A 20,215-nucleotide genomic window follows, 5' to 3' on the forward strand; every position below is an offset into this window, starting at 1 on the left:
ACCATGAAAATTATGTATAATTAACTAAGGATGTGGTTTATACTAGGATCATGAGGAAAGTTAAGTTAATGGACCCGATATACGCAAGGAAAAGCCCTGACCTTGCATCAAAAAGTTGGCAAATAAGCTGGGTGCGGTGGCTCAAGCCTGTAATCCCAACACTTTGGGAGAGGCCAAGCAGGCGGATCATTTGAGCTCAGGAGTTTGAGACCAGACTGAGCAACACAGTGAAATCCCATCTCTACCAAAAATACAAAAAATTAGCTGGGCGTGGTGGTGTGCACCTGTGGTCCCAGCTACTGGCTGAGGCAGGAGGATCATCTAACCCTGGGAGGTAGAGGCTGCAGTGAGCTGAGATCATGCCACTGTACTCCAGCCTAGGCAACACAGTGAGACCCCATCTCAAGTGAAAAAAAAGAAAAAAAAGAAAAAGTTGGCAAATAGATGTACATTTTGTTTCAGATCTCACTTTCTTAAAATTTAGAAATAACTTCTATATAGTACAATGCACAGATCTTAAGTATAAAGTGCAGTAAGTTTTTACATGTGTATATCTGTGTAACTACTATCTAGATCAAGCTATAGAACATTTCCAGAGCCTCAGAAGGCAGCCTTGTGCCCACTCCCAGTCAACAGCATACTGCTCCCCACCACCAAAGGTAACTATTAGAATCTCTATCACCATAAATTAGTTTTACCTATTTTTGAATGTCATATAAATGAAACCATTCATTCTACTTATATACTGTTTTATGACTGGCTGCTTTCACTCAAATTCTATCTGCTAGATTCTCCACACTGGCGCACATAGCAGATCATTCCTTTTTGGATACATACTAGTCCACTAATGAATAAAGTATAGTGCATTTGTCTATTCCACTGGTTGAGGAACATTTGGCTGTTTCTGGTTTGAGCTATTAAGAATAAAGTTGGGCCGGGCACAGTGGCTCGCGCCTGTAATCCCAGCACTTTGGGAGGCCGAGGCAGGTGGATCACCTGAGATCGGGAGATCGAGACCAGCCTGACCAACAGGGAGAAACCCTGTCTCTACTAAAAATTCAAAATTAGCCGGGTGTGGTGGTGTATGCCTGTAATCCCAGCTACTCAGAAGGCTGAGGCAGGAGAATCACTTGAACCGGTGAGCTGAGATGGCGCCACTGCACTCTAGCCTGGGCAACAAGAGTGAAACTCAATCTCAAAAAAAAAAAAAAAAAAAGGAGAATAAAGTTGGCCAGGTGAGGTGGCTCATGCCTGTAATCCCAGCACTTTGGGAGGCCAAGGCAGAAGGATTTCTTGAGCCCAGGAGTTTGAGACCAGCCTGGGCAACATGGTGAAACCCCATCCCTAAAAAAAAAAAAATACAAAAGTTAGCCAGGCATGGTGGTGCACACCTGTAGTCCCAGCTCGGGAGGCTTAAGTGGGAGGATCGCTTGAGCCAGGAGGCTGAGGCTGCAATAAGCCATGATCATGCCACTGCATTCCAGCCTAGGTGACAGAGTGAGACCCCCATCTCAAAAAAACAAAACATTTTGGGCTGGATAATTGTTTTTAATTAAAAAAAAGAAAGAAAAAAGAATAAAACTATTATCCTTTATTGGTTTTTGGTGGCCCCATAAGCACTTATTTCTGTTGGGTATATTCCTAGGATGAAATGGCTGGGTATGGAGTTATATGCACATTGAGCTTAGTAGATGATACCAAACAGTTTTCCATAGCGGTTGTACAAATTTATGTTCCCACTATCACCAGTGTAATAGGAGTTCCGGTTTCTCCAAATCCTTGTCACCTCTTGATATTGTCAGTCCAATTAATGTTAACCATTTAGAGGAAGAGACAGTGGTATCTCAGCATGGTTTTAATGTACATTTTCCTGATAAGAAACAATTTAAAAAATTATTTCATATACTTACTACTGGCCACTTGGATATAGCAACTTTTGTGAAACGCCTCTTCTTTTGACAATACCATGTTTTGAATATTTTAAATACATTTATTATGTTAATTACAGAAAACAATTACACAATCTCCTTACCTTCACAAAAATCAATTTTTACTTTTCTCTGGCTTTTCCATCTTTACCTACACTCAAAAACCATTTATTAAGTATGTATTACATGCTGGGCACTGAGAATACAAAAGATAATACTACGGTCTGCCTCCAAGATGCTCTAAGTAGGAAGAGAGAAACGACTACAAGAGAATGTGATCAGAATTCATTTAGGGCTGCTCTGCCTATGGAGTAGCCATTCTTTATTCCTTTACTTTTCTAATAAACTTGCTTTCACTTAAAAAAAAGTTAATTTAGGCTGGGCACGGTGGCTCACGCCTGTAATCCCAGCGCTTTGGGAGGCCGAGGTGGGTGGGTCACTTGACGTCAGGAGTTCAAGACCAGCCTGGCCAACATGGTGAAACCCCGTCTTTACTAAAAAAACAAAAATTGGCTGGACGCGGTGGCACACGCCTGTAATCCTAGCTACTCGGGCAGCTGAGGCAGAAGAATCGCTTGAACCCGGGAAGTGGAGGTTGCAGTGAGCCAAGATCATGCCATGCCAGTGCACTCTAGCCTGGGCAACAGAGAGAGACCCTGTCTCAAAAAAAAAAAAAAAAAAAAAAAAATTAGGCTGTGGCTACAGCGTTTGCATAGCAATCACAGAGTATAGTCAGTTTTTGTTCTATGTTTAGACTATACATGTTTTTGGATTCTGCTTGTGCTTTCTGGCTGTGAAGGTAGAAGACTAGGAAGACAGTGAACAATAACAATGAAAAACTCATACATGATATTTAATATGTGGAGGCACTATTCTAAGCACTTGACATGTACAGATACGCCTTGACTTACGATGGGGTTATGTCCTGATAACACTGTCGTAAATTGAAAATATCCTAAGTCAAAAATGCATGACTAGGCTGAGCAAGGTGGCTCATGCCTATAATCCCAGGACTTTGGGAGGCTGAAGTGGGCAGGTTACTTGAGGTCAGGAGTTTGACACCAGTCTGGCCAACATGGTGAAACCCCATCTCTACTAAAAATACAAAAAATAGCCAGACGTGGTGGCTCACACCTGTAATCCCAGCTACTCGGGAGGCTGAGGCAAGAGAATCACTTGAACCTGGGAGGCAGAGGTTGCAGTAAGCCATGATTGTGCCATTGCACTCCAGCCTGGGCGACAGAGTGAGACCCCGTCTCAAAAATCAAAAACAACACAATGTGATTCCAATTTCCTCTCCAAATTAAAATCCACCTTCTCTCACCATGAGCAGCAGCTTGTTGAATCAAATGTCTCAATGACTCACATCACTCTCTGACCTGCACATAGGGCAGTCCAACTAACATGGCATCTGGGTGCTCTTTTTATCCCAGGGTGCACCCACCGCTTACCAGGGCAGGTTCAGATTAACAGTACCCTCTGTCTTGCTGGGCTGCTGCTGGGACATATCCTGGGCCCAGTGGTCTAACCTCCAAGAGTTATAAACAGACACCTCTTGCCATAATGCCTATTTGCTACACATTTCATCAGATTTTCCCAGAGGAAAGAACAATCACTGCACCCAGGGGCCAGGCAGGAAGAACAGCTAACTCTAGCTCACCTGCAAGGCTCAGCACTGGGTTCATTTGAAGTAGTGTCCTTGGCTCTCAGTCACTGAAACCTGCAGCCTCAACAGCAGCTCAGAGAAGAAAGTCACACATCCTCAGTGCTGTTTGGGGTGAGCCTGACGCATATACAGATGCCCTCTCTCACTCCCTGGATTCTTCTGCCTGATGGAGACAGGCACATTCCCAAGCTGTCATTGATCACCACCCCCCCAGTACTGCTCTGTACTTTCCCTGGGGTGACCCAGTGGTAGTGAGCCAGTGGTGTGCAAAAAGTATTTCTGCAGCTCAGGTGGCTGTTAGATCTGAATAGGGAAATTAAGTGCAGCAGTCCTTTGGGTTTGGCTGTACAAGTCTTTCATCCCAGGAACAATAAAAGGTAAGCAATTAAATGGAAACTGAATGTCTAGCAAAACTACTAGAAGCAGTCTATATCCATACTTTATTTTCTGTAGGCAATCCCAGGCTCTGGAAGAAGGGGGCACTGCTCTGCTGCTCTGGACAGAAAAGCTTCAGTGGGTTGAAGACAATGATGAGGCTTGTGTCCCTGGGTCCATGATCTCTGGTTTTCTGGCCAAGTCCCAGAATCTATGGATTCTCTTATACAACCTTTTATTAGTCTTTGGAGGCTGAGAGACTTCACCCAGCCTTGGAAAAATTTTCTCAAGTCAATCAGGTTTTAAGAAAAAAACAAAATAAAAAAAAAAACTTTAAGATCACATGACAAAGATACTCATTTGGGAAAATAAGTACACAGCACTAAGAATGTGACAGTACAAGGCCAGGTTTGGTGGCTCACACCTGTAATCCCGACACTTTGGGAAGCCGAGGCGAGGGGATCACGAGCTCAGGAGTTTGAGACCAGCCTGGGCAACATGGCGAAACCCCAGCTCTACTAAAAATACAAAAAATTAGTGGTGCACGCCTATAGTCCCAACTACTCAGAGGGCTGAGGTAGGAGAATCACTTGAGCCCATGAAGTCGAGACTGCAATTAGCAGTGATTGCACCACTGCACTCCAGCCTGAGCAACCGAAGCGAGACCCTGTCTCAAGGAAGAAAAAAAAGAATGGGATAATACAGAAGGGTCTTTCCTCCTCTTTTTTTTTTTTTGAGATGGAGTCTCACTCTTTCGCCAGGCTAGAGTGCAGTGGCGCGATCTCAGCTCACTGCAATGTCCATCTCCCGGGTTCAAGCGATTCTCCTGCCTCAGCCTCCCGAGTGGCGGGGACTACAGGTGCAGGCCACCACACCCAGCTAATTTTTGCATTTTTAGTAGAGACGAGGTTTCACCATGTTGGCCAGGATGGTCTCGATCTCCTGACCTCGTGATCTGCCCGCCTCGGCCTCCCAAAGTGCTGGGATTACAGCCGTGAGCCACCACGCCCGGCCAGGTCTTTCCTCTTAAAAGAAAAACAGGGTGACTACAAAAGAGGAAACCATAGTACCATCAGAGAGTGAAACCAAAGGAGGGCAACATAATGAGACCCCATCTCTACAAAACACGAAAAACAGCCAAGCGTGGTGGCGCACACCTGTGGTCGTGGCTTCTTAGGAGGCTGAGATGGGAGGGTCGCTTGAGCCTAGGAGGTTGAGGCTGAGGTGAGCTGTGATTGTGCCACTACATTCCAGCCTGGCTGACAGAGTGAGACCATGTCTCAAAAAAATTATTTTAAAGAAGAAAAGAGAAAGGTCAATTAACTTAAAGGAAAAAAAACCCAAGAGCTGAGTTCTTCGAGCACTCCAAATTCATCACTTATGGGACACAGCTATAAGTATTTTATCTTGTACAACACAATTTAGCAGTTTAAACACCAATACAAACATACTGAGCCAGAGTGAAACCAGGTGACAGTAACACAGGTGCAGGCGGGCACCAGAGTCCCTATGGCTTGGATTTGAATTTGAACCCCAGTTTCCCTAATTATTAGTTATGTGGACCAGACAAATCTCTAAGTCCCTACCCCTCTTTGTTAAATGGAAACATAACTGGACCACTTCCTAATGTTATACCTGAAGCATCAACACAGCACCCAGCAAGAAACTCTCAGTGATGTTCATCTTTCTTTCTTTTTTTTTTTTTTTTTGTCTTGCTATGTTGCCCAGGCTGGTCCTGAACTCCTGGCCTCAAGTGATTCTCTCACCTCAGCCTCCCAGTGTTGGAATTACAGGTATGAGCACTGCACCTGGCCAAAGTTCATCTTTCTTACTGATAATCAGGGAAGAGCCTGAGATCATTAGCAACTGAACTGAACAGGGAGTTCCCTCCTGACTTCTCATCCTCCCTTCAGCATAGCACTGAAAACATCTATAAATGTTTTAGACAATGAATCTGAAGAACAGAATTCTTTCCAGAGAAAAGAATAAGATGGGCTCTTTTCACAGCTGTCAGCATTTTAGAGCTAAAAGGGTCATCATATGTCATCTCATATCAAACTCCTCCTTTACAACGTCATTGTCAGCCATAGCCTTCAGGCTTCTATGAGGCCTTGAGAAAGACAGACAGGAAAAAGGGCAGCTACAGCTCTCACAACTGTCCTTGGCAAGTGCAGCTGGCCACAAGAATCAACAAGAAGTCTGAAGCAAGCTCCATGTGAACACAAGAAAATGACTAGAGAGCAAAGAAGCAAGTCTCTGAGGTTAGCCTGCCACAGGTTGTCCAAGGTACTGTTCTAATGGACTTTGCCTCGCAACACACAAAAAAGGCTCTTGCACTTAACCAGGTACTAAAAGGAAACCACTACTATTAAGAAAGAAAACTGAAATATCATATCTTTCAATTATTTCAGTGTCTTAGAAGTATCTAAACATTATTTGGAGATAGAGTACCAGCGATATGAATAAATCTGGTGAATCAGTAGGTCAGGGCCAGCCGGGACTATTTTATTATATTAGCTAACCAGGCCAGGACTAGAGTTCTCCACTCACAGTTATAAGGAGCACAAGCTCCCATTGTGTAAAAAGCATACAGAGGCCAAGGGCTCCATAGTAGTTAGGGTTAGAAAACCTACTGTCCTAAGACACTGGCCCACCATATCCAAGGCAACCCAAAAACATACCAGCAGGCTAAGATGCAGAACCCCGTGAAGAGGATGATGGGGATGGGATAGGATGCACAGAGGAGCCCATGGTTGTAGAAGGCCCGAGATATCTTCTCACGCAGCCTTTCAGTCAGGGTCATCCTCAGCCGAAGTCACCTTGCTGCCATCCCGGAAAGTGACCATGGATCACCCTGGCACACACTTGACAGCACTGACAAAGAACAACATGTGCAGGTACCTGGTAAGAAGGGAGAAAAGCCGGTTAACAAAGAGTACTTGGCTCTGCACACTAGGGCTGCTGGAGGGAGGCGATAGTTATGTGGCTGGGGAATGGTTTCAGAATGCCTATATGCAAGGTCTAGTGACCTCAATCCCAAAATACACACACACACACACACACACACACACACACACACACACACACACTCTCTCTCTCTCTCTCTCTCTCTCTCCCCCTCCCCGCCCAACTCCCTCCCTCCTATATTAGGCATTGCTAAAAGGCCACTCCCCAAAGGGCATTTTTCTCACGTGTGGCACAGGAAACCATGCCTGTGTAACAGACGTCACCTTCAGCTGCTCTCTGTCAAACAGGCATTCTTCCCCACCCTTCTCTATGCACAAATCCCACTGAGAGAAGTCCTTTACATAGGGCTACAGAGAAACCCTTTACATAGGGATGGCCTCCTCAAAACACACTGTTGTACAAATAGTGCTTCACTCATGAAGAATGTCTAGTGAGGTCAGCCCTCAACATAAAAACGCTAAAAAGCTTAGGTCTCTGACACAATGGTCACCAAGCAAAATTCACTCTGGTAGAACTCTCTGCTCTTGGTCCTATAGTTGTTCCTGGGAGTGCAAAGGCAGAGAGCAGCTCCTGTTCCTGCCTGCCCAGTAGCTGTCCCCTTCTATAAGTTAACAGCAGCCTGGTATGGCTCAGGGGAACCACCTCGCTCCACAGGATTTAACCTGGATTAACTATGAGTCAAGGTGCCCCCTGCTGACCCAAGCTACACAAATTGGGCCTCTCTCCCTGCACTTTGACTTCTGAACACAAAGAAACAGGAACTTGGATATTCATGATGTTTATTCATCTCACAGAGGTTCCTGCTCCCAAGATGCCCAGGCTGTTCTGGCTCCCATCCTTTCTGAGGACTGGCTCATCAACTTTTTTTTCCATTTTGTAAGCTATTCTATACCCTTCTAATAAATTATCTTTTTGCTTATGTTGGCCAAAGTTAATTTCTGGTGCTTTCAAACAAATAACATTAAACCAATAAAATCAGAATAGAAAACTCTAGGAGGCCCAGGGATCTAGAATTATCTTCCCTACTGAGCCCTCTAATGGAATCCAAGTTTAAACCTACTTCTCTTGTTCCATGTTGCTGTTTTCTTCGGTCTGTGCTAGAGGGAACCTGCCCAGACACATTTCTTGGCTTTACTGTACTCACTGATGAAAACCCAGACTCAAAGATGACTCCTCCTAAGTGTCAAGACCAGAAACAAGAAGCAAAAGGAGTCACACCACAGCCAACTCAAAAGCCAAAAGGAATGCCTATTGCTCGTTCTACCTTTCCGAAAGCAGAAGCGTTAAGCGCACATGCAAGTTTCCAATCCAGGAACCTTTTTTTTTTTTTTTTTGACACAGAATCTCACTCTATCGATCAGGCTGGAGTGCAGTGGGCACTCTCTTGGCTCACTGCAACCTCTGCCTCCCAGGTTCAAGTGATTCTCCCGCCTAGTTTTCCAAGTAGCTGGGATTACAGGTGTGCACCACCATGCCCTGCTAATTTTTGTATTTTTTTGTAGAGACAGGTTCTCATTATGTTTTCCAGGCTGGTCTCAAACTCCTGGGCTCAAATGATCCAGCTGCCTCAGCCTCTCAAAGTGCTGGGATTACAGGCACGAACCACCACACCCGGCCAATACTTCATTACTTTTTTTTTTTTGAGATGGGGTTGCCCAGGCTGGAGTGCAGTGGCACAATCTTGGCTCAATGAAATCTCCGTCTCCTGGGTTTAAGCTATTCTCCTGACTCAGCCTCCCAAGTAGCTGGGATTACAGGTGCCCGCCACTACACCTGGCTAATTTTTGTATTTTTGATAGAGACCAAGTTTCACCATGTTGGCCAGGCTGGTCTCAAACTCCTGACCTCAAGTGATCCGCCAGCCTCAGCCTCCCAAAGTGCTGGGATTACAGGCATGAGGCACCCAGCCCAGCCACTTCATTACTTTTTATGGCTGAATATTTCATCAAATGGGTATGCCACATTTTGTTTATCCATTCATCAGTTGATAAACATTTGGGCAGTTTCTATGTTTTGCCTATTGTAAATAGTGCTGTGATGAACATTCTAACATTCCTGTATTTGTTTGAATACCTGTTTTCAATTCTTTTTTTTTTTTGAGATAAAGTTTCACTCTTGTTGCCCAGGCTGGAGTGCTGTGGCGCAATCTCCGCTCAATGCAACCTCCGCCTCCCAGATTCAAGCGATTCTCTTGCCTCAGCTTCCTGAGTAGCTGGGATTACAGGTGCCCGCCACTACACCCAGCTATTTTTTCGTATTTTTAGTAGAAATGGGATTTCATCATGTTGGCCAGGCTGCTCTCGAACTCCTAACCAGGTGATCCACCGCCTCGGCCTCCCAAAGTGCTGGGATTACAGGCATGAGCCACCACGCCGGGCCACATTATTCTTGTTTACTTGGTCTCGAACTCAAACTTTTTTTTTTGAAACGGAATCTTGCTTTGTCGCCTAGGCTGGAGTGCAGCAGCATGATCTCAGCTCACAGTAAACTCTGCCTTCCGGTGGTTCAAACAATTCGTGCCTCAGCCTCCCTTGTAGCTGGGAGCACAGGTGCACACCACCACACTTGGCTAATTTTTGTATTTTTAGTAGAGATGGGGTTTCACCATGTTGGCCAGACTGGTCTAGAACTCCTGACCTTAGATGATTTGCCAGCCTGGCCTCCCAGAGTGCTGGGATTACAGGTGTGAGCCACCACATCCTGTCTCAATTTTTTTTTTTTTTTTTTTTTTTTTTTTGAGACAGAGTCTTGCTCTGTCACCAGGCTGGAGTGCGGTGGTGTGATCTCGGCTCACTGCAACCTCCACCTCCTGGGTTCAAGCAATTAACCTGTCTCAGCCTCCTGAGTAGCTGGAATTACAGATGCGCGCCACCACGCCCAGCTAATTTTTGCATTCTTAGAAGAGATGGGGTTTCACCATCTTGGCCAGGATGGTCTCAATCTCTTGGCCTCGTGATCTGACCGCCTCAGCCTCCCAAAGTGCTGAGATTACAGGCATGAGCACCTGGCCAACCTTTTTTTTTTTTTTGAGATGGAGTCTCGCTCTGTCGCCCAGGCTGGAGTGCAGTGGCACAGTCTCAGCTTACTGCAACCTCCACCTCCTGGGTTCAAGCGATTCTCCTGCCTCAGCCTGCCAAGTAGCTGGGACTACAGGCACTCACCACCACACCCGGCTAATTTTTTATTTTTAGTAGAGACGAAGTTTCACTATGTTGGCCAGGCTTGTCTTGAACTACTGACCTCATGATCTGCCCTCCTTGGCCTCCCAAAGGGCTGGGATTACAGGCGTGAGCCACTGTGCCTGGGCCCCCCTCAATTCTTATGTTTACTTTTTTTGTTGTTGTTGTTCTTCAGTTGGGGTTTTTGTATTTTTTTTTTTGTTTTCTTTTGAGTATATTCATTCTTAGGAGTGGAATTGCTTGGTCATAAGGTAATTTTCCCCAATGTCTTCTCCTAAAAATTTGTAGTTTCACATTTGTTTAAGTCTGTAATCCAGCTGAGTGCAGTGACTCATGCCTGTAATCCCAACACTTTGGGAGGCTGAGGTGGGAAATCACTTGAAACCAGGAGTCTGAGACCAGCCTGGACACTGTGAGACCCTGTCTTTACAAAAAAAAAACATTAACAATTAGCAGGGCAGGGTGGCACATGCCTGTAGTCCTAGCTACTTGGAAGGCTGAAGTGGGAGGATCACTTGAGCCAAAGAGTTTGAGGCTGCAATGAGCTATGACCACACCATTGCACTCTAGCCTGGGCAACAGAGCGAGACTGTGTCAAAAAATAAAAATAAAAATCTGTGATCCATTTGAGTTAATTTTTAGATAAGGTGTGAGATATAAATGCCTTTTTTTCCCCTTTGGTCTAAAGATAGCCAATTGTTCCAGCACCATTTGGTGAAAAGACTGTCCTTCCTCCATTGAATTGCTTGGCATCTTTGTCAAAAAGCAGTTGTCTGGACCAGGCACAGTGGCTCACACCTGTAGTCCCAGCACTTTGGGAGACCGAGGTGGGCGGATCGCTTGAGGCCAGGAGTTTGAGACCTGGCTAACACAGTGAAACCCCTTCTCTACTAAAAACAGAAAAAATTAGCTGGGTGTGGTGGCACACACTTGTAATCCCAGCTACTTGGTACGCTGAGAATCACTTGAACCCAGAAAGCAGAGGTTGAGCAAGCCGAGATCATGCCACTGCACTCCAGCCTAGGTGACAGACTGTGACTCTGTCTCAAAAAAGGAGAAAAAGGCCAGGCGCAGTGGCTCACGCCTGTAATCCCAGAACTTGGTGAGGCAAAGGTGGGCGGATTACAAGGTCAGAAGTTCAAGACCAGCCTAGCCAATATGGTGAAACCTCTTCTCTACTAAAAATACAAAAATTGGCTGGGTGTGGTGGCGAGTGCCTGTAATACCAGCTACTTGGGAGGCTGAGACAGGAGAACTGCTTGAACCCAGGAGGCGGAGGCCACAGTGAGCCAAAGACTGCGCCATTGCACTCCAGCCTGGGCAATACAGCGAGACTCTAACTCAAAAAAAAAAGAAAAGAAAAAAGAAAAAAAGGCCAGTTGTGGTGGTTCGTGCCTGTAATCCCAGCACTTTGGGAGGCCAGGGCAGGCAGATCTCCTGAGGTCATGAGTTCAAGACCAGCCTGGCCAACATAGTGAAACCCTGTCTCTATGAAAAATACAAAATAGCCGGGCATGGTGGCGTGTGCCTGTAATCCCAGCTATTCTGGAGGCTGAGGCAGGAGAATCGCTTGAACCAAGGAGGCAGAGGTTGCAGTAAGCTGAGATAGCGCCACTGCACTCCAGCCTGGGCAAGAGGGAGACTCCGTCTCAAAAAAAAAAAAAAAAAAAAAAACTTGATAGAATTTTGATAGAAACTGCATTAAACCTGTTTATCAAATTTGCAAAGAACTGGCATGTTGAGTCTTCCAATCCATGAACACGGTATATTTCTCCATCTACTTAGATCTTTGATTTCTTTCATCAGCATTGTATAGTTTTCAGCATACATGACTATACATGTTTGTTAGATTTATACCTACCATTTCACTTTTTAGCAACTATGTTTTCAATTTTGATTTTCACATGTTCATTGCTAGTACACTGATTTTTTTATGTTAATCTTTTATCCTGCAACTGTCCTGAAATCACTTATTAGTGCCAGAGTCTTTGTGTGTGTGTGTGTGTGTGTGTGTGTGTGTGGATTCTTTGGAAATTTCTACATAGACTTATCATGTTATCTGTGAACAGAAACATATTTATTCCTTTCCATAATTTCTTCAAATTTTTTTCTGCACCACTCTTTCTCCTCTCTTTTTGAGACTTCAAAAACATAAAAGATAAACTTTCTGTTATTGTCCCATGGGTCCCTGAAGCTCTGTTCATTTTTTTTTTCATTTTATTTCGATCTCTGTTGGTCAGACTGGATAATTTCTATTATTCTACCTTCATGTTCACTGACTCTTCTGTCTTCTCCATTCTGCTATTGAGCCCACCCAATTAATTTTTCATTTAGGTTGTCATATTTTGCAGTAAATAAATTTCTGATTTTATGTTCATTTCAAGAGTATTCACCCTTACTTCTTATAGCAAGGTTTTAATTAATACTTTAATTATACTTTGGCTTTTAATTTTTTGATAATTTCAACATCTGTGTCATGTTGTGGTTGCCATCTGTTGGCTGTCTTTTCCCCTTATGATTTTCCTGATTTTTCATAGCTGAAGTAATTCTGAATTACTGGACATTTTGAATATTATGCTATGTGACTCTAGCTCTTGTTTAAGTCCCATGTAAAATTTTGAATTTGTCTTTGCAGCAATCAACCTAATTAGGTCCAGTCCACAAATTCCTACCCACCTTCTGTGGGCTGTGGTACCAATATGATATCAGTTTTCAAAGCCTTTTAAGTATTATTTTGATTTTTCCCAAGCATACCGTCCAGGGGCCAGTGCAGAACTACTTGAGCAGTAATCTACTCCACAGTTTGGTCCTCAAAGCCTTTGGTATGCTGTTTAGGGTCAGATGCATGTATGTTAGTTCTGAGGAACAGCCCAAGAGTTCATATGCAACTTTATGAGTTCAATTTGTTGAGCTCCTTCCTCTACACAATCTTCCTAACACTTTCCAGATCCCAAGGGCCCCTTTCCTGGTCTTCTGGCTAAAAGTCAGGGGTTTAATTTCCCTAACCTGCTGAGTACCTCCCACAACTGTGACTACCTCCAAGGAAAAGCAATGAGAGAAAGGAAAGAACAAAATCAAGGATTCCCTCCATGCTCCTGGGACCGCAGTCCCTTTAAATAGAAGACTTCCTCTCCTATCCATTTGCCAATGTCACTGCTGTCTCCACCACTACACAATTACGTGGAGGGCCAGAGCAAGAGAAAAGGAGAAAAGACAAAGCAAACAACACACAAGATTTCTTCCTCCATCCCCATTCCTGACCCATGAGGATCCCCTTTCCTGCTCCTCAAACTAGAAAGATGGCTTCTGTTAGACCTCTTTCTGTGCACATCCAGCACACATTTCCAGGTTTGGGGCTGACTTTAAGTCCAGGCTGGAAAATATCATATGGAGGAAAAAAATTTATGGGAAACTCACTACCAGTTCACTGGTATTTGGAGTTCTGGTTTCCTTCTCCAATTCGCATGCTAACATTTATCTTTCTGGGGTTACTCCACTGATCCATGCATTCTGTCCAGGGATTTCAGCTGCTCTCTGTCAGACATAAAGGGTGGAGTATGTTTACTCCATCTTTATCACATCAGAACTCTTAAATTTTTTTAATGTGAAAATCTTCCTACATTTCAGGATTCTTTGCCTTCAAAGAAACTTTTTTTTCTTTTTTTGAGATGGAGTCTTGCTCTGTCACCCAGGCTGGAGTGCAGTGGTGTGATCTTGGCTCACCGCAACCTCTGCCTCCTGGGCTCAAGCAATTCTTGTGCCCCAGCCTCCCAAGTAGCTGGAGTTACAGGCGTGCGCCACCCCACCCAGCTAATTTTTATATTTTTGGTAGAAACGGGGTTTCACCATGTTGGCCAGGCTGGTCTCCAATTCCTGACCTCAATCAATCTGCCTGCCTCAGCCTCCCAAAGTGCTGGGATTACAGGTGTGAGCCACTGCTCCTGGCCCTAAGGAAACTTTTCACACTATGCCTACTGGCATTTTTCTGTCAATCACATCATTTCATTGTGAGAAGCATGTAGTACAAGTTTTCTACAAAAAGCACACATTACTTTTACAATTTGAAAAAATAAAAATTATATACAAAAAGTGCACAAAAGGAGAATAGAGGGAAACATTAGTAGTGGTTGCTTGTCTTTGTGTAATGTGATTATATGCAGGGTTTTTCTTTTTTTTTCTTCCATGAGACAGAGTCTCACTCTGTCACCCAGGCTGGAATGCAGTGGCAGGATCACAGCTCACTGCAGCCTCAATCTCCCAGGCTCAGGTGATCCTCCCACTTTAGCCTGCCTATAGGCACGTACCACCATGAGAGATAATTTTTGGTATTTTTAGTAGAGACAGGGTTTTGCCACGTTGCCCAGGCTGGTCTCAAACTCCTGGGCTCAAGCAATCCTCCTGCCTCAATTTCCCAAACTGATTATAGGCATGAGCCACCACACCCAGCAGAGAAATTTTTAAACTCAAATCTCAGTATCTTTACATTTTTCACTATAAGCATTTATTTATTTTTCTTTTTTTAGAGATGGGGTCTCACTCTGTCACCCAGGCTGGGGTACAGTGGCACTATCATGTCTTACTGTAGCCTTGAATTCCTGGACGCAGTCCTCCCAGCTCAGCTTCCCGTGTAGCTAGGATTACAGGCATGTGCCACCATGGCCAGCTAATTAAAAAAAAAAAAATGTTGTGGGGAGACAGGGTCTCAATATGTTGCCCAGGTTGGTCTTGAACTCCTAGTTTCAAGCAATCCTCCTGCCTCAGCCTCCCAAAGTGCTGGGATTACAGACATGAGCCACCGTGCAAGCCTATTTTAAATAAACTTTTGCAGTTTAGAATAACATATCACAGAAAAGCATACAAATTATAAGCACACAGCTCCATGAATTACCACCAAGTAAACAAAGCCATGTAACCTAAACACCATTCCATCAAGAAACAGAACATTACCCCAAAGGTCCCCTTTATGAGCCCCAATGCTGACTATTTTTCAATTATAAAAGTAAAAATATACATGTTTATATTCAAATATTCAAACAGTCCTGGAATGCCTTTTTTTTTTTTTTTTTTTTTTTTGAGACAGGGTCTCACTCTGTCACCCAGGCTGGAGTGCAGTGGCACGATCATGGCTCACTGCAGCCTCCACCTCCCAGGCTCAATCAATTCTCCCACTTCAGCCTCCCAAGTAGCTAGGACTATAGGCATGCACCACCACACCCAATGAAATGTTTGTATTTTTAATAGACATGGGGTTTTACCATGTTGCCCAGGCTGGTCTTAAACTCTTAGACTCCAGCAATCCTCCTGCCTCAGCCTCCCAAAGAGTTGGGATTACAGGCTGAGCCACCCACCATGCCTGGCCCTCATAGACCCCTTCCTATCCCTTTACAACTCACTTTATCTCAGAGGTCAGAGTGGACACAGATTCTACTAATGCCGTGAGCTGGATACCCTTCTGCACTTAGAACAAAGCCCAAATGCCTCCCCCTAGCTCTCAGGGCTCTGCACAACCCACCCCGGTCCTCCGCAACTTCACCTCGCGTCACCTCTCCCTGTTCTGGTTTCTTCCAATGCCTTATGTGTGCCAACCTCATTCCCATCTCAGGGGCCTGGCACATACCGTTCCGTCCTCTATTCCCTCTTCTCTTTATAGGCTGGTTCCTTTTCATTCTTCAAGTCTCAGCTGAAATATCACTTCTACAAAAAGACCTCCCTTGACCATATATTTTCCAGTAGTTCTCTTTATTGTTCCTTACAGAGCCTATTTCTTCTTTTTCAGTGCATTTAAAACTCTGTAATTGTACAAATGACTTATTCCCTGGTTTACTATCTGTCCTCTGTCAAGACTATAAATAAACTCCCTGTCTGTTCTTCAGGGTCTTTAATAGTACTTGGCATGTTAAATTTTTATTAAATGCACCTATAATCCCGGCTACTCAGGAGACTGAGGTGGGACAATCCCTTGAGCCCAGGAGTTTGATGCCAGCCTGGGCAACATAGTGAGACCCTGTCTCTGAAAACAAACCACTTGTTGAATAAGTGATGAACAAACCAACCAACCCAACCAGGATCAGATATTATTAGGACAGTGCTCAGTACATATCTTCTCAACTTCTAACTGTGATACAAAGCACCTCAGGCATTCTGGAAGAAAGAGAGCTAATAATCCCCTCTCTCTGAATGAAATCATAAACAAGGAACACGTCATCCATCCTGTTCTTCACAAATGTCCCATTCTAAATCCTTGTTAGAAATGCAAATTATTGGGCCTATCCCAGACCTGGTGAATCAGAAAATCTGGCGGTGAGGCCCAGAAATCTCTATTTAACACATCCTCCAGCTGACAGTGATATGCTCAAATTTGAGAAACACTGCCCTACCAAACCTGGAGCCCAAGAGTTGCCTAAGTCAACTCTATGGTGTCCATATCTTGAACATATGTCTAAACTGGAAGAGCAGGGCAGGCATCATAGCTAACTAATGTCTGTAATCCCAGCAGTTTGGGACACTGAGGCAGGAAGATTGCTTGAGGCCAGGAAAGTTCAAGACCAGCCTGGGCAACATACAGAGATCCTGTCTCTACAAAAAAAAAAAATTTAAATTAGCCAATTGTGGTGGCTCATGACTGTAGTCCTGGCTACTTGGAAGCCTGAGTGGGAAGGACTGCTTGAGCCCAGGAGGTCAAGGCTACAGTAAGCTGTGATTCCGCCACTGCACTCTAGCCTGGGCAGAAGAGCAAGGCCTATCTCAAAAAATAAAAAATAAAAAATGAACTGGACTAGTGGTAGATATCCAAAACCACCAGCCTGAAAAATTCTAATAGTCTCCTACCTGATTTTGCTACCTGCATTTGCACTTCACTTCTGGTTTGTCTTCCCACATGGTCAGCATGGACAGCTTCCTAAAATAAAGACCTGCTTATGGCCAGGCACAGTGGCTCACACCTGTAATCCCGGCACTTTGGGAGGCCGAGATGGGAGGATTGCTTGAGCCCAGAAGTTCGAGACCAGTCTGGGCAACACAGTGAGACCCCATCTCTTTAAAAAAAATTTTTAATGGAAAAAAAAAAAGACCTGCTTATGTCACCCCTTGCACAAAAGTTCTGAATGGCTCTCCAGTGCCTGCATATCTGAGGCCATACTTCTTTGCTTATTATACAGGTACACTCAAAATATACTGAAACCTCTTTCCAGCTTTATTCTCCTGTCAAATAAAAATAACTAGTATTTACAAACCATGTTTCAGCCTCTGGGCTAAGACTTTTGCCTACATTATCTCCTGAATCCTTGTAACAACCCTTAAACTAATAACTACTTTTACTATTTCCGTTCCACAAATGAAGAATCTGAAGTCCAGAGGTGTAATATGCCCCCATGTTACCCATCTAGAAGGCCCTCATGAATATCACAGTAATGTTGGGATGTTGGCATTCTTCCCCAAAATAACCTGCATTCCCACTTTCCGCACCTTTGCAGTCAAGGCTCTCTCTTTACTGAATGCCCTTTTCCTATCTTCCCACTCTAATTTCCCACCTCTAATTTTCTCCATTCAGCCTTCAGGCACTAGATAAAATGCCATTTCCTCCATAAGCCTTCTCTAAACATCATCCTATTCATTTTGTACCAGAAACAAATGTTAAAACAATGTTATGTTCAACATATTAACAGAGATCACTCTGCCAATGCTGAAGACATCTGATAAAATTCAACCCTCATCCTTTTAAAATAAGAATAGACAGGCCGGGCGCGGTGGTTCATGCCTGTAATCCCAGCACTTTGGGAGGCCGAGGTGGGCGGATCACAAGGTCAGGAGATTGAGACCATCCTGGCTAACACAGTGAAACCCTGTCTCTACTAAAAATACAAAAAATTAGCCGGGCGAGGTGGTGGGCACCTGTAGTCCCAGCTACTCGGGAGGCTGAGGCAGGAGAATGGCGTGAACCCCGGGGGACGGAGCCTGCAGTGAGCAGAGATCACGCCACTGCACTCCCGTCTGGGCAAAAGAGTGAGACTCCGTCACAAAAAAAAAAAAAAAAAAAAAAAAAAAAAGAATAGACAGATGCTTAGCAGATATGTGTACGTTGATTTACATACATACATAAATACATACATATAGGCCAGGCACGGTGGCTCACACCTGTAATCCTAGCACTTTGGGAGACCAAGGCTGGTGGATCGTTTGAGGTCAGGAGTTCAAGACCAGCCTGGCCAACAAGGTGAAACCCCCGTCTCCACTAAAAAATACAAAAATTAGCCAGGCATGGTGGCGGGCACCTGTAATCCCAACTATTTGGGTGGCTGAGGCAGGAGAATCGCTTGAACGCAGGAGAATCGCTTGAACCCAGGAGGCAGAAGTTACAGTGAGCCAAGATTGTGCCACTGCACTCCAGCCCAGATGACAGAGTGAGACTCTGTCTCAAAAAATAATATAAAAAATAAATACACATATATATATAAAAAATAAATACAGACTTCAACTAAATGTTTACATCTTTCTCAATCTCAAAGCTAAAATCAAGCCCAATGGGAACACACTAGAAGTGTTCTCACTAACGTCAGGGGCCATACAGGCTATGCATTTAACCATCATTATTTATTACTATTGTGGAACTACTAGTTATCACAATTAGTCAAGACAAAGAAAACATAGGTATACAACTAGAAAGGAAAAAGTTAAATTATCATTATTTGCAAATGATATTATGTACAAAATCCAAATATATATACAAAAAAATTATATATAATCAACTGAAAACATTTTACAGTTGATAAAAGAATCACCATAAGGTGGTGAAAACTAATATATATCAATGCCTTCACATACATCAACAACAAGCAGGCAGAAGTAAAATAATGATAATATTGATTATAATAATGATTCATTAACACTAAAATAAATAACAAAACCAAAAACTTGAAAATAAACTTAAAAAGAAATGTAAGAAATCTCTGAAACTCCCAGCAGGACACGGTGGCTCACGCCTGTAATCTCAGCAACTTGGGAGGCCGAGGTGGGCAGATCACCTGAAGTCAGGAGTTAAAGACCAGCCTAGCCAACATGGTGAAACCCCGTCTCTACTAAAAACACAAAAATTAGCTGGGCATTGTGGCACGTTCCTGTAATCCTAGCTACTCAGGAAACTGAGGCAGGAGAATCACTTGAACCTGGGAGGTGGAGGTTGCAGTGAGCCGGGATTGCACCACTGCACTCCAGCCTGGGTGACAGAGCAAGACTCCATCTCAAAAAAAAAAAAAAAAAAAAAAAAAAAAGAAACCAAAAGAAATCTCTGAAACTCCGAAAGACAGAAAAGATGACTTCAACAAAAGAAAAACATGCCACATTCTTAATGAGGAAAAGTCAATATAACGTAACCAAAGTGTCACTCTTCCTACATTCATCTAGAAATGTAACAGTCCCAATAAAAACAGGACTTCTTTAACTAAACAAACTTAAAGTTTATACAGAAAAACAAATATAACCAAGAAAGTTCTGGAAAATAAAGATGATGAAAGGGAACTAACTTCACCAAATAACAAAACATGCTAGAGTAATTAAAACAGTGTGGTCCTAACACATAAATACACAGATTAATGTAACAGAACAGAATGTCCAGGAATAGACCAAAATGTACACATATGGCAAAGTATATTATATACAGTAAATGATAAACAAGTAGGAAAAAGATCAATTGTGCAACAAAAGGTGTTGCAACAAATGGGTAGCCACGTAAAAAAATTAAGCTGGATCTAACACTTCACATCAAAATAAATTCCAAAAAGCACAGTGGCTCACGCCTACAATCCCAGCACTTTGGGAAGTCAAGGCAGACAGATCACTTGAACCCAGGAGTTCAAGACCTGCCTGAGCAACATGGCAAAACCCTTCTCTACCAAAAGTACAAAAATTAGCTGGGCATGGTGATGCACACCTGTAGTCCCAGCTATTCAGGAGGCTGAAGCGGGTGGATTACCTGAGCCTGGCAAGGTCCAGGCTGTAGTGAGCCATGATCATGCTACTGTGCTCCAGTGTGGGCAACAGAATAAGACCCTGCCTCAACATAAAAATAAAAAATAAAAATAAATTCCAAATAGAGAAAAGATTTA

General features: G+C 43.7%; 1 protein-coding gene across 8 annotated transcripts in view; it reads right to left on the reverse strand.

Annotated features, from left to right (window-relative positions):
- The window catches only part of SCAP (SREBF chaperone), a 65,120-nt gene that overhangs the window by 25,577 nt on the left and 19,328 nt on the right, over window positions 1-20,215 (reverse strand). For 6 of the 8 annotated variants that reach the window (XM_031009019.3, XM_031009016.3, XM_055382235.2 and 3 more), the window contains exon 2: window positions 6,651-6,870. In XM_031009019.3, coding sequence (XP_030864879.1) covers window positions 6,651-6,772 — 122 coding nt within the window. In that variant the 5' untranslated portion in view covers window positions 6,773-6,870. Of the gene's footprint in view, window positions 1-6,650; window positions 6,871-7,996; window positions 8,119-20,215 lie in introns of those variants that run through there. The other 2 variants (XM_063703746.1, XM_055382231.2) reach the window with 2 other exon arrangements.

The sequence above is a fragment of the Gorilla gorilla genome, chromosome 2 (assembly GCF_029281585.2).
Source record: "Gorilla gorilla gorilla isolate KB3781 chromosome 2, NHGRI_mGorGor1-v2.1_pri, whole genome shotgun sequence".
In the NCBI taxonomy this organism is placed as follows: Eukaryota; Metazoa; Chordata; class Mammalia; order Primates; family Hominidae; genus Gorilla; species Gorilla gorilla.